Below are 14,319 nucleotides of genomic sequence, written 5' to 3' on the forward strand. Positions count from 1 at the left end.
GGGGCTTTACTGTGTTTTTGTAAGATCCTTCTTGAGATTTCCAGCCCACTTCCAAAAAAATACTGGAATTTTTTAGTTGGATACTCGCTGCAGAGATCCTAATAATTTCTTAGTGTTATAGGAAAATTCAGTGTCACTGGTGGTTTGTTTGATGCATCATCTGAAAGTAATATATGTGTTGATGTCTTCCAAGTCTTATCACATGGGAACTTAAATAGAAAACTATCTCTTTAGTTTATATAACTTCCTTCCAGTACAACTGCTGCTTCTTTTTTTTTCTTTTTTTTTTTCCATTTCTTTTTTTCTTTTTAGATTATGTTTTCCTTCCCAGCTTCACTGACAGCATAGTGAAGACTCCCAGCTCCTAGCTTCCAGAAATCCAGGCTCCCAGCATTTCTCATGATTGGACCATAAGCTTTTTCTCAACTTCATCTTCAGGCTGTTCAAACCTACCGATATTCTTTCCACTCATATTTCACTAGACCTACCAAAATATTTGGGGCAGGGCACAGGAAGAGAGAAAGCATAATTCAGAAATCATCCAAAACAATGCATATTTTGAAGTGGCAAAGTGACATTCTGTCTGGGATAAACTGTTTTTATTGGGTTTTAATTTGGGTCAATAGTTGTGTGAGCATTTTACATTGGGATACGTTTCTTTGTGCTTTCAGATCCTTTGACTTTTAGGTAGATTTAGAAACAGTTCTGAAAGGAAAAACACAAATGTTTTTCTCCAGTAAATATTAAAACAAACAAACAAAAAAGTTCTCAAAAACTCTCTAAATCTTTTCCTCAGTGTTCCTTACACTCTGGCCAAACCACTTAAAATCAACAAGTTGCAAATTGTTAAAGTCAAGGAACTTTTTAAAAATGAAAACTCCATGTAAAATATTTTGCCTTCTGTATTTTACACTTCCTTTTTCTCACCTGCCTATTCCACATTTCTCAGTTGAACTTTTCCTACATGTTGTATCTTAGCAGCTACATCCATGCTGACCACTGTGTTCCCCCAGGCTGTATTGCTTCTCCATGTGAACTAGTTCTTGCACAGAGACACCAGAGCTATCAATAAAACACTGAAAATACTCCTGTGAGTGTACTGTAAATCTGCCCTCTCCTGCTGCTTGTATGCTTCCACTTTGGCCTGCCCTTCCCAGCTCATTTCTTCTTGTGCTGTCCTTTTTCTTTCCTGTGGGTTACACCGATCCACCGCCTGTAATGCTTACCCTGCTGTAAAGCCTGGAAGCTACTACTGTTTCCTTGTCTATTTTAGGAGTGAGAGTTTTGTCCCTGTCTGGTTGTCCTCACCTTCATTTGTAGCTGCATTTTTTTTTTTTTTTTTTTTGTCCTGGATTTTTTAAATCTCTCTCTCTCTCTCTCTCTCAATGTGTGTCTGTCTTTTTTCTTCTCAGAGTTGTGTGCTTGATATTTTTTGTCTGCAGGGACCAGGGGATCACCTGTGAAGTTAATGGAAGAGTTAATGAGGGAATGTAGGAATGCAGGAGATTGCTATTTTTAGCAGGCTTCATCTTATGTAATCATTTTTTTTTCCCTGTGTGATATCAAAATAGATACCAAATTTAGTTGGTAGGTAGAATTTAGTTTCTGTGAAACCTGTTTTTACGTCTCAGTGTTTTACAAGAAGCTCTGTTAGATACTGATACAGCAGCCACTGTGAAAAAATAATTCCTTGGGATGGGATTGTGTACTCGTGCTCAGGCTAAAGTGGACAGTAACAGGAGTGGTGCTTGAGTAAAGGCTGCAGGTCTGAGCCCTCAGTTGTCTTCATCCCATGCCTCACCTGAAGAGGGTTTGTGTCTCTTTGCCACCTCATATGAAATAATGCGACCTGTCTGGCCGTGCTGGGGTGGCTCAGGTGGGCAGCACAGGCAGTCCCAGAGCTGGCAAGCTACACGTGCCTTTCTCTGCAGGACCCTTTTGTAAAAGGCACAGTTTAGCCCTTAGTACCATAAGCTGCTTACAGCCTGAGCTAAAACTTTTGTTTGTGCAGCAGATTTCAGTACTGTAAATTTACATTGCATTACAGCCTTCTTTCTTTTTATCTTGCTTCTTCCCAAGCCTTTAAGAAGTTGAAACAGGTGAGAAACAGAGGAGAACAGGCATTGTGCTGGGTCTGGATCGCATGTGCACTAAGATGAGGATATCTCATGCACCTTCTCTGCATCTCCTTCTACTTGGCAGTTAAAACATCTGACGTCTTTAAGCAGTTCGTTTAACCCCATAAATGCCTTAAATGTAGTATTTCACAGCCGTTTTCAGGTCTTGTGGGAGATAATTCAGCCTATGTTTCTAAGGGAAAATAGAGGAAATAAAGATTGAATAAATTTTAGATGCTATGGATATGTGTTCCAAATCAAGTAAAGTAAAACCCTGGACCCTCACTGGAACAATAGTTCATAATTTCTCTTTATTTCTAAAATTAGTGTTAATTTTATTTCAAATTTCTTCTCAAACAGTTCAGGTCTCTGGTGAAGACTTCTGGATGGGCCTATCCATGTTTTGTCTGGTACTCCACAACGGGTATAGATTTTTTCCCCAATACATGAGTAACAAGTAAGTAATTTTCTGCAATATCTGGTGACTGAATCCAAGGTGAAGAGCAGTGAGTCTCAATGCTCTACCCCTTGGCAACAAGATGTAGTGGATGTAAACGATCACAGCTGTTCAAGGGGAAACCTGGCGTAGTTCATGTAAGAGACATCTACTGAAGTTTATTAGCACATTCAGGAGTGACAACTATATGTCAAGAAGTCCTTGAGCCCAGAATGTCTGTGGGTTGGCAGAGTATCAAGGAGACATCTGACACACACTAGCCTTGTGCTTGTGCTCTTCTTTGATCATCCATCTCTTGGCCCTGCCGTGCTGGTAGGCATCTCCTCACAGCTCAGGAAGGATGAAATACATACCTGTCTTCCAGGGGCTTTGTGAGGATTATTACCTCGGTATCTGTACAATGCTATGTGAGTGCCAAGCATTATGGCAAGCTCCCTTAACAGACTCCTCACAGGTAATGAATTAATGTATAAAATGTTCTGTAGACATTTTGAATCCATTTCTCAGATCCCTGCTATGATTTAGCTACCCATATATTCCTTCTGATGCTCCCTGAGGAAAGGGAGCCCCTTCGCATATGGAAAATAGGCCCAGTGGGCGCACAACTTCAGAGGCCCTGGAGAAGGCTGGTGGGTGTTTCAGCATTCAGCTTCCTGGCACGGTGAAGTGCCTGGGCAGAGCTCCCTGCCGCTGGGTAGCGAGGCTAATTAATCTGACTGGAAATCTAGCTGTGGATCTATACTCATCGCAGGAGTGCCAATGCAACTCTTAACACCACCCATTGCACTTAATGGGCAAGTCCATTGTTCCGGCCCCACCTTTGCTGCCATGTAGGTCTTAGAACTGAGGAGAAAACAATCAGAGAAGGAAACTTGGTTACAACCTTCTATTACAACCTAGGACACCCCCCCGCCCCGCCACACAGCTGCCGCTCCTCTCCCCTCAGCCCCTCAGCGCGGCGGCGGCGGGCGGGGCCGCGCTCTCCGCGGCGGGGCGGCCCCCAGCTCGGCGGAGCCGCCCTCCCTCCGTCCTTCCCTCCCTCCCTCCATCCCTCCGCCGCCAATCCGGCCGGGGAGGCGACACCCGAGGGCTCCGAACGGTGCCGGCGGAGCGGGAGCCGCCGCCGCCGCCAGCAGCAGCAGCAGCAGCGGGGCACATGGCATGCCTGATGGCGGCTTTCTCCCTGGGCACCGCTCTGGTAAGGGCGCCTTGCCCGCCCTTCCTTCGCGGCCGGGAGGCGGCTCGGCCGGGACGAGGGGGGAAAGGAGGGGTCCGTGGGGCTCCGTGAGGGAAGGGTGGGCGGCGGGGGGCGGCTGGAGGTGCCCGGTGGCGGTGCTTGACCGGCAGTAACCTCCCGGCTTGAGCTGCCGATGGGATTAGGGGGTTGTGCCAGCACGCTCCCTGCCCCGCCGCCGGTGGTTTCTCGAAACGGATTTACCAGGGGGGACCGTAACCTCTATTTCTGACATAATAGCCTCGGTGAAAGGCGGGCAGGCTGCGGGAGGAGGAAGGAATTGTGCGGGGAAGTTGTTTGGGGGAAAGGCTGCGGGGTGTGAGGGAGCATCGCGGTATGGGGACGGGACCGTGTCAGCTGCCGGGCCCGGTAAACACCAGCAGGCAGTCCAGCTCCTCACGGGAGCTGTGTGAAATAAAACTGTGTGAAATCGGCTGAGATATAAGTGCCATAGGTGTGTTTGAGGTGGACACCGGTGCGAAAGACACAGCTGCATGCATACACCACCGTGTCTGGAAAAGCACACGGCTTATGCTTGTAGATACATGAAATTCCTCAGGCTCTCCTCCAATGCCAGGTTATACAGACTGGTGGCTGTATGAGCCACCAGAATTGCCCACCTTGTGGGGAATTTCAAGCAAAGACCCCACAGCACAGTGGCGTTTCAGGCACCCCAGGTGGCAGGGGACATCCTCACCCCAGCGAGGGGACCCCCGGCAGGCTGGCATCTGACCCAGGGCTGTGTCACGGTCTGCTGAGAAGAGGCGTTTCAGTCCACCAGGTGACTGAAATGGTTTGCTTATGTCCCAGGAACAAAAGTCTCTGGCTTTGTACTCGCGACTGATTAAGTCATACAGCAAGGACCTTGTCCAAAGGATGTTCTTCTTGAAATTGTCTAAACTGGAGAAGCCCTGACTGTCCCTACAATAGTCAGTGTGACCTGCTCATTGGTAGTTTTTGGATATTCCCTCTGGCACGTGAATTTGCTCAGTAGTTTCTGTGAACCAAACTGTTTGAGAATGCCAAAGTAAGCCTTGAAAACATTCAGGAACATTATTAACTCACCTTCTGTTAATTTTTTAAGAGAAGAAGGAGGTTCATGTTCTTTAATTGTTCATGTCTAAGGTGTTTCACATTACACTTGTTATGTTCAAATTACGTGCTATTACAGTCATCTGTTTAAGAAATTGGGGGTGAGTGTTACTGGATACTTGACCTCTGAGCAACTTGAGAGCATCATTAAAATCTCTTGCTTGAGAAAATGTGGTAAGCAGAGCAGATTTTTACATCCAGAGCTATGTGCTTGCGCGTGAAGAACTGGAAGACGCTTGGTAACCGGTGGTTTTGAAGGACTGTATTTTAGGGTTTTTCATCAGCATTCATCAGAAGTGATTGACCTGAAAAGCACATCAATGGGGAGACCGCTCCCCATGACAGAGGATGATTTTGGAGGCAGTGTGACTTACTTGCTCTGGAGAGTGAGTAGGGAGAGACAGTGTCATGACCTACAGCTCCTTATTTGAGGGTGTTCAACGCTGGTGCCTTGGAAAGAGGTGCAGTAGATCTGCTTTTCAGTGGGTACCTTTGGAGACGTAGGTTGTTGGATACGGGTGACAGGATGGAAAGCCTGGCATATGTTACCTACAGAATTATTTTCTGATGCAAATCTGTATTAAAAATACTAGATTTTATAGTAGACAACTGTGCAGATGTTAGGCACTGCTTATGGCATACTCCAAACAACAGATGACAAAGGATGTCCTCCGAACTGTTCAAAATTCTGTTTAGCTGAAGAAGATTCATGGTTGTTTTCATTTAGGCCTTGGACATATCCTGTTGATACTGGTCCAAGGTGCCCATGCAAGTAAAAGGAATCGAAAAAGTACAGATTTTGTGTGTGTAAATAAAAAATAAGAGAAAGGCAGGCAGCAAGCTGCTGTCACAGTCAGGAGAGGAGGGGAAAGAGCCTCTGTCCAAAAAAAGCCAAGTGGAATTGCAGTGGGTGCCATGCTGGGCAAAGCATGGTAAGAGACATGGCTGTGAGCAGAGAGCATTGACCTTGCAGTGTCAGCAGTGCTGTACTGAGCAGGGTTTAGTATGTTTATGTAGCTGATAAGATTTCCATTAGGGATCACTGTCAAGCAAGGAAGGATTTTGGATGGAAATCGCTGTGCTTTCCTAACAAACCTCTAGGAAAGAAGTTGTACTGCTGCAAGTCTCAGAGTCTCCAGATCTATTGCTGCAGGAGCAGACAAGGCAGAAAACAGTACATTTCAAAATTTGCAGAAGTGTAACTTGTGCAATTTCACATTTACAGAAGTATCTTCTGATCTAAAGGCGTAAGAGCTCTTGGACTTTTTGAGAGGCTGTCTTTTGACATGTCTGCATAAACAATTGTTCAGCTAGCTCCCTTCCCCCTTCAGCTCTGTCCTGGAATCAGAGCAACTAGAGCCTAATTCTTGGAGGGAATGAGAAACTGAATACACTGTGACTGTACTTAGAAATTGTATTCTTCTGCTGTATTATTCTGGTGCAAGAGCCATTCTGTTCTGAAGTTAGATAGTGATGTGCTGTATATACCCACTGAGAGGAAAGTGGTGCAAAGGGAACTGCTCTTTGTGTGCTACAAGCTCTTTTACCTCTTCTATCAAGACACTGGCAGAACAAACAAAAGATTTTTTTTTTCCCTCTTTCACCTTTCAACACATTTCTGTGCTGCATTCTGTGCTTGGATTTTATTTTATATAATAACTCTTCTCATGCAGAAGGTTTTGAAATGCGTTCCTAAGGGAAAGTCTGTGAACTTTGTCCTTTCTCCAACTTTTTCCCTCTAGAACGCCAGCAGTTCTGCCTGTAATATGGCCGAGCCAAAGTCAGTGTGCGTTTCAGTGGATGAGGTGGTCTCCAATGGCACAGATAACCAAGACGTTCGACTGATGAATGGACGCTTAAAAAAGGTGGACAATACTCTGACAGAAGCTCATCGTTTCTCCTACCTGCCACGCAGACCAGCTGTAAACATCGAGTTTAAAGAACTGTCGTATTCCATCCAAGAAGGGCCGTGGTGGAGGAAGAAAGGTGAGGAAAATTTAATGTTTTAACACGTTATAGCTGAAAAGAGCATAAAGAAGCTGCCCCGGGGCTGATTGAAAGGCTAGGTGCAGCATTTGTCCCTGCTCTGGAAGCAGACACCACTTCCTTCTGAGGAACGTGGAGAGTCCCGCTGCCCCCAGCAGAGCAGGGAACTTCCCAGGAGCCTGATGCTCATGCTCCAAGATACTGTAGATGCAGTAATTCGTACAACTGTTTATTTTTGCCTCCCAATTCTAAAGTATCTGAAGCACATACAGTACTCCTGTGCTGCCAAATATGTGTCCTGTGATTTTGCATGTTTACAATTTGTTGTTTGAGTGGTGGGGGAGGACAGGCTGAGCACGCAGTAGTTTAAAGATAGGGGTCGGGGAAAAGGGAATGCTTTTTTTTTTTTTTAACTTTTACAATACATTGTTTTGTCAAATGGCTGTTTTTTTCGGTACCCTTGCAGAACAGCAAGCATCTCAGAATTTCAGAAGGCATTTGAAACCAAGATAGTTATTCTCTTAAAATGCTGTGTTTCAAAGTCAGTGCTGTGGGCTATTGGCATGTCAGCACATCCGTGTCTCTTGGTTTTCTCAGATGGGTGTCTTTAAGTTTACCATTTCTTTTAACTGATGAAATGACTGCCTATTGCTAGGACTAAATCCTGAGATTTAGTCAAGGACCAGCATGCTTTTTTGCTAGTTACTTCGCTAATACACAACAAACTGTTCACAGCCTGTAACACAGGGCCCACCAAAATGATGTGGATATTGGATGCGTGTGTCAAGGAAGTCAAACATTACCACTTTCTTCTCGCAATACAATTTCACTTATAGCTCTGAGACATTGCTTCTGGTGCTGATTTATTGATGGGGGTTAGGAGGGCATATTCAACTCTGTTCTTTATATGCTCTTGGTCTATTCCAGTTCTGAAAGGTGGGTGTAACGTGGCTCTGCCCTTTTTCATCTGCTTCGTATTCATTCTTTTTATACTTTCATCTGCATTGTGTAGCCATGTGTTTTCTGGAGAAATTTCATGTGTGTCTTTGTGTGACTAGTTGTCTCTTTGAAAGAAAAACTAGGTCATGCAGTAAATTCCTGCTAGCGAAAAGAAGGAAGTCCAAAAGAAAATACCGAAATCTAACGGAGAATTTTGTGTGCTAAATGACATAATTGCTCTTTCTTGAGGAATTCTCTCTTAGTAATGTAAATTGGTATGGCTGTGTGCTTTAGTTATTTTTAAGAGATAAGACCCTGTCAACGTGCTGCCTGAGCCATATTTGATACCTGGACTTGCTTTGAATCTATAAATCCACTGGCTTAAAGGTTCCACTTGAAATTGTTTCGCAAAGTACATTGCTGCTGTGTGGAAATGTTGTCATTATCATAACACCGAGGCTTTAATAGTCTAGGAATGTGTGGTATGAAAAACACTGAGCTGTGGCCGTGCAACTGCTGCCGTATCAGGATAGCCTATGCGTGCAGCTAATCATTTGTTAAAGGATGTGCGGTCTTGTGGCTTTAATGTTTTTGTTTGTTTTTTTTTTTTCAACGTCAAAACTGTACGTGTACACACATGCCTTCTTTAAATTATTTAGTAACATTGCATCTAGATCTGCTGTCCATAGGAGAACAACTCGGTTTGGCAACAACTATTGTACATTCAAAATTATTTTTTGTGTTTATGGAGTAAACTCAAATTTTGAAGTCTTTTTTTCCCCCAAGAAATAGAACTATGCCGAAGTGTTTCATGTTGGACTTGACAATTTGAGGGTTTTAACTGGTCTGTTTCTCACTGGCCAAAAATGATGAAGGGGTTCCAGACCAGAAACTCACTACACTTGGATTTGCAAGAGGAGATGGTCTCACAGTGGCTTACAATTATACAAAGGGCAGCTCTGAAGACACTGCAGCCAAACTCCTGGTGGTAGAGCCAGCTGATGCGTAACAAGGGTCAGTGGCCACGTACTGCACTTTGGGTTACAGTGGGCATTAAGAAATAGCTTTTTATCAGGAGTGTGTTGCAGTGCTGGGACAGGTCACCCTGGTGGTGTGGTTTCTCCGTGCTGCGGGGTTTGGAAGAGTGGACTTGGCACAACCACAGCTGGCCTGAGCTGGTGGTAGCGATCATCTTGTTTTGAGCAGCAGGCTAGATCAGGGCACCTCCAGAGGTCCCTTCCAAGCAACGCTTTTATGATTCAGACTATAGAAACCTTCCAGAAACAAACTTCCCTCCCAACCATGTTCCCACTCCAGAGATTGACCCGATATATTGCTTTTAATAGAGAAGGTTTTCCAGTAGAGAAACAGAAAACTGAATACCAAACTGCCTAAATAGTCTCAAAGGAAGGTTGGGACCAAAATATTAGATTCCTTGAATCATTTTAGCAGTTGTGTGAATAGAACTGTTTGTGTGTAATTTTGGTTATCTCTGTTTAAAATGAGTAGGCTTGTAGATAAACACATTACACATAAAACTATTCTGAATGCCTCTTACCAGTTTCTTCTCCAGTGGGAAACTGGGACTTTGCAATGAGTTTTAATCTGTGTCTGTTCAGGAAAAGGGGCATATTTTACCTCTAAACACTGGTGGCTGTTTTAGCTCTACACTTCTTGGGGCTTCCCTGCACTAAATTTCTTTCTCATTGCTGTGAAGTGAAATGTTTAAATTCACTTTTTTTTTTCTTTTCTGAGTAGCCAAGAGCATACTCCTGAAGATACAAAGTCCAGTGTTGGTAATCCAACTAATTAAAAACAAGCAAACAAACAAAAACCAGTAAACTTGTATGTGCAAGATGGAAAAAAACGGAAGATGTCTCTCTGTTCATTCTGTTCTTTGGTGCTGTTCATGGCAATAAGGGGTAAGGGATGCTGTTCTGAAAACATGCCTAATGGCGTTTCTATTCTGAAATGGAACTGGAAAAATTCTGCTCTTCCTACATCTTTCCCCACAACTGTAATGAATTAGTTAAAACCTTTCAGTGAGTGTTGCATCACAAAGGGAGAAATGTAGTTTCCTTGTGAAGACAATTTGTGCCAGTGTGTTAGAGAGGAATTGAACTAAAAAGCAACAACAGAAAAACGTACTCCCTTCAGTGAGGATGTTATTGTAAAGTAATGTTAAGGTTAGGCTCTAAATTAACAAAAGGAGGAATAATTAGTAATGCTGCCATTGTGTTCTGTACTTTGCTGCATTGTTCAGACAGTGAAACTCATGGTTTGTAACATCATTTACTTTTTATTAAAAGCACAAAGAAGGTGAGCTTGAATTGCTTGTCAACAACAAAAAAGCTAAATAAGCCATAGTAGACTTCAAATTAGAATTTTTCATTGATTTGTGTCTCAGCCTTAACGCGCCTAATTTATCTATTAAATCTCATTTAACTTATCTATTAAATCTCTGTAAAAACAAGGAAGGGCGTTTCATTCTCAGAATTATGTGAGAAATGCTGCTTGCTACAAACAAGCCTGGTCAGCTCTTTTTATCAAATTGAGTTTTTATCAAATTCATAGTGAGGATTTGTATGAGTCTGGGTCTGATTCATTCACAGTGTAATTCCTCTCAAAGTCAGTGGTATTAACAGGAGTGAACCTGGCACATGAGTCCTTGATCAAAGAAACTCTGTCTGACCCGGTCAGTTCAGCAGGCCTTCTTATCAATATGGGAATTTGGAAGAGGTTACAGAAGTGAAATTTTTCGGAAGGTCTCACGTAACTTTGGTATTTCCTCCATAAAGCTTTTAGGGAATTACTCAGCTGGCAGAATGAACTTTTCCTTCAGTTTTGAAGGAAAGAGATTGGTAAAACGCATCTCAGTCTTTGATTCCAGTTTTTGTTCAAGCATGTGCCAGAAGTCTCGCGCAGGTCAGCAGGATTCAAGATTTCCTTAAGAAACCTCCAGGACTGCTGGAGCAGGTAGACAGCGTGTCAAGGTTAACGTGAACTGGCAAAGCCAGAAAAAAAGGAAAATTCAGCACACAAACAAATAATATTCTACAATGCCTTCTCCTTTCTGGAGAAGCTGGATGAGGGAGCCAGCTGTCTCAGCCAGGGGAAGAGAGAGAACAGGAGAGTCCTCTGTTAGATCAAGTGTGGGCTCCTTAACTGAGGAGAAGCAACATCCACAGAGCTTCAGAACAAACCTTGGCCAAAATTTCACTGCCTTATCAGACAGCCATTTATCTAAGGGTTGAAAAAGAGACTGAAGGTGGCTCGTATCGTGGCTTGCGAACTGTCTCCTTAAGCTGTATTTTCAAATGACATTGAAAATGTCATTTAAAATGCAAACAACAGGAACATGTATTGGGTTTACCAGCTTATAAAAAAAATAGTAGATGTGTAGGTTTTAAATCTAAGTCTGCTTGAAGACTGTATACAAGGGGATTTTGTAGAAAAGTCTGTGCCTTAGCTTGTTGTTGTTGTTTTATAAGCACCATAAAGAGATCTGAATAGAGTGACTGATTGAGGAGTAAAATTATGGATGGTCCCAAATATGAGGAAGCCACAAAAAGTACTTTGGAGTCTTCTGTCTTGATACAACTCTTTCCCTTCAGTTAGTTTGGTTCTGTATACACACACCAAAGGACGTTTATCCTTTTGTTTCCAGGTTTCTGCCGTAACGTAGGATCCCAGGGAAATATCGCTCCTACCTAATGAGTGCATCTGGGTAGAAAGCAGTAATAAATTGGCTTTTAAAACTCCACCAGAATTTGGGGAGTAATTTTTTTTCCTATCACTTCTCAGTATTCGTGGTTAATTAGGCAACAGTGTAGTTGGAAATTTCTCCATTGTTATTTTGAGGACTGCAGTGACTCACCCGTGCCGCCTGGGGATGGAAGTGCGGGTAGGATTTGATCTGTAGTAACCTCTGGGGGAAGGGGCCCCCGCCGGGCCGACTGTGACCTGCTCGTCTTACTGGGAGGATTAGCGGCCACGAAGAAATTTAGGCTCAGCAGAAAATGCCCAAATGTTATTTGGGGTTTGCTGTAAGAGCTCAGACCCCGGGAAGACGAGTGGTCGTAGAGGTCCTGTCTTTTCTCCCAAGATTTTGGGTTCGTAATGTAAAGATTCAGCACGTGAAACGTGCAGATGAGGTTTGCCGGTGTAAAGGAGGGGGATGCAGGACTCTGTTTTTTCTGGCTGGCCCCATAGTGTCTGAGGGGAAAACAGGGAATATTTGGCAGGCTGCTTGGTATTCGTACAGGGCTGAAAGCGTCCATCACCGCCTGAGGTGGTGTCATCAGAGCAGCACAGAGGTCTGTGTGCTGTATGAATGCTGATCTCTGAACGAGGTGGAAACAGAGCCCCCTGTCAAGCCCTCAGCACAGATTTGAGCAGGCTGGCTTTTGCTGCTCTGCTGCTCTGTTATGAATTCCTTATTTCTGGTACGTGTGCTCGGACAGCCCCGATTCCTTTTATTATTTAGCTGTTCGGTTTTTGTTTTGCTGCACCTTTCCTGGGACTCCTCTTCCTGGCTTCCACCCGCCGAAGACCTGAACGGAAAAGGAAAGGGGCGTGTGGGGGGGGGGGGGGTGGAGGGTGGGATTTGCCCTAAATTATTTGCTAATCCTTGCCAGAGGAGTCGGAAAAAGCCTGTCCTCAGCCCCAGCAGGTGCACTGCGGTAGAGGCGCCGCATGCTCGGGCGGGCTGGCTGGCGGTTACTGGCGGTCAGTGCACTGCAGTAACCCGCGGCTGCGATGCTCCGCGCCGGGGAGCGGGCCCTGGTTGGCTGCTCCGCGAGCTGTTGCTAAGAGGAGAGGAGAAAAGATGAGCAGAAAAGAGCCCCCCAGAATTAAATAAATAAAAAGCCCTTCGCGAGAGAGGGAGTTCTCGCTTCTCGCCTTTCTCCGACAGATGGGTTGCATTGTTTTCCGCAGGTTTTGCCTGTTTCGTCGGAGAGCGTGGTTTCAGCCCGGAGAGCAGAGCGTGTGCAAATTCAGAGCCGTGTGCTAGGAAGAATAAACAAGTTAAGCTGGCTGAAACGAGCTGCAGTACCAGTAAAAGCTCTTCAGCCAAGCATTTTGTGTCTTCTTTTTCAGTGACTTAAAATGTTAGAGGGATTAATGAAAACAAAACGTGACTTCTAACAGGATTTCTAAATTTGTGTTTCACCCTTGTTGAAGCCCATACAGCTTCTCTTTTACCTCTTAAGCTGTGTCCTAAGAAGTCACTGTCACTGGAACAGTTCACAGTGTTTTATTAAGAGAGAAATAACAATTCCTAGCATCCTCTTGCATGTGTTGTATAAAATAGAGGATACTAAGGACAATTCTTGGTCAGCCCCTTTGTCTGATTGTCAGTTTCCCAGCCAAGAATGACAGTCTCATAGCAGTAGTTCTGCTGAAACAGAGAAATGCTTATTTTCCTTCACATGGAGCCCGTTGTTATTACTGTGGGATTTTTTTTTTGTATGCAGAGTTTTTGTTTTGTTTTTTGGAAACATGTCCAAGTTTGACTCGGGGAGTCTTGGTCACTGAGCTTTTGTGTGAGTGGAACATATTTTTCTTCTTTCCCTTTATCATACTGCTGGTAAAACAATGCCAACAACATTGAGAACTCGTGATCAAGGAAGGAAGTTTCAGAGAGGGACCAGTTAAAACATTTCAGAATTTATATCCCAGGGAAGCGGTGATGGCAGTGGCGATGAGCTGTTGGGAGACTGAGCTGCCGTCTCCACTGTTTCCATCTCACAGTGAGCGTGTGTTGGGGGCTGGCTGTAACTCACCCTGACAGCTCTCCACTGCGACCTTCTGTACACTGAGTGGGATTTGATGAAGTGCTTTGCTGTCCTCTGCCCATACGCATTCATCTCTTGCTCGAGGTGTTGAGGAGGTAGTGATTGCATGCGCCATCTTCAGAGGTGGCGTGTAGCTGTGCCGTGTGGATAATCATAGAATCGTAACATCATTTAGGTTGGAAAAGACCTCCAAGATCATCAAGTCCAACCACTAACCTAGCATTGCCAAGTCCATCACTAAACCATGTCCCTAAGCACCACATCTACACCTTTTTTGAAGAGCTCTAGGGATAATGACTCAACTACTTCCCTGGGCAGCCTGTTCCAATACTTCACAACCCTTCCAGGGAAAAAATTTCTCTAATATCCAACCTAAACCTCCCCTGGTGCAATGTAAGGGGAAATTTCCTCTTGTCTTATCACTTGGTGCATGGGAGAAGAGCCTGATCCCCACCTCGTTGTAGCCTCCTTTAAGGTAATTGTAGGGTGAGGTAAGGTAATGCTAGCCTGTGGTTTGCTGTGACATGTGGGTGTACTTTGTTCCACCTGATGGTATTTCAAAGTAGAACTCAGTCCGTAGTCTGAAGGTATGTCTGAGGGAAGACTGGGGAAGGATCATTTTGCAATTGAAGGCTTCAGCCATCAAATGGTTGATCGGGGTCCTCTACAGTCTCAGTAAAAGTGGAGATAAATCAA

General features: G+C 44.3%; 1 protein-coding gene across 1 annotated transcript in view; it reads left to right on the plus strand.

Moving 5' to 3' along the window:
* Positions 1 to 3,543: 3,543 nt before the first annotated feature.
* Positions 3,544 to 14,319, plus strand: part of ABCG1 (ATP binding cassette subfamily G member 1) — a 56,820-nt gene continuing 46,044 nt past the window's right edge. The window contains exons 1-2 of the mRNA XM_035545896.2: positions 3,544 to 3,772; positions 6,643 to 6,886. Coding sequence (XP_035401789.1) covers positions 3,731 to 3,772; positions 6,643 to 6,886 — 286 coding nt within the window. The 5' untranslated portion in view covers positions 3,544 to 3,730. The remainder of the gene's footprint in view (positions 3,773 to 6,642; positions 6,887 to 14,319) is intronic.

The sequence above is a fragment of the Cygnus atratus genome, chromosome 1, assembly GCF_013377495.2.
Source record: "Cygnus atratus isolate AKBS03 ecotype Queensland, Australia chromosome 1, CAtr_DNAZoo_HiC_assembly, whole genome shotgun sequence".
Lineage (NCBI taxonomy): Eukaryota > Metazoa > Chordata > Aves > Anseriformes > Anatidae > Cygnus > Cygnus atratus.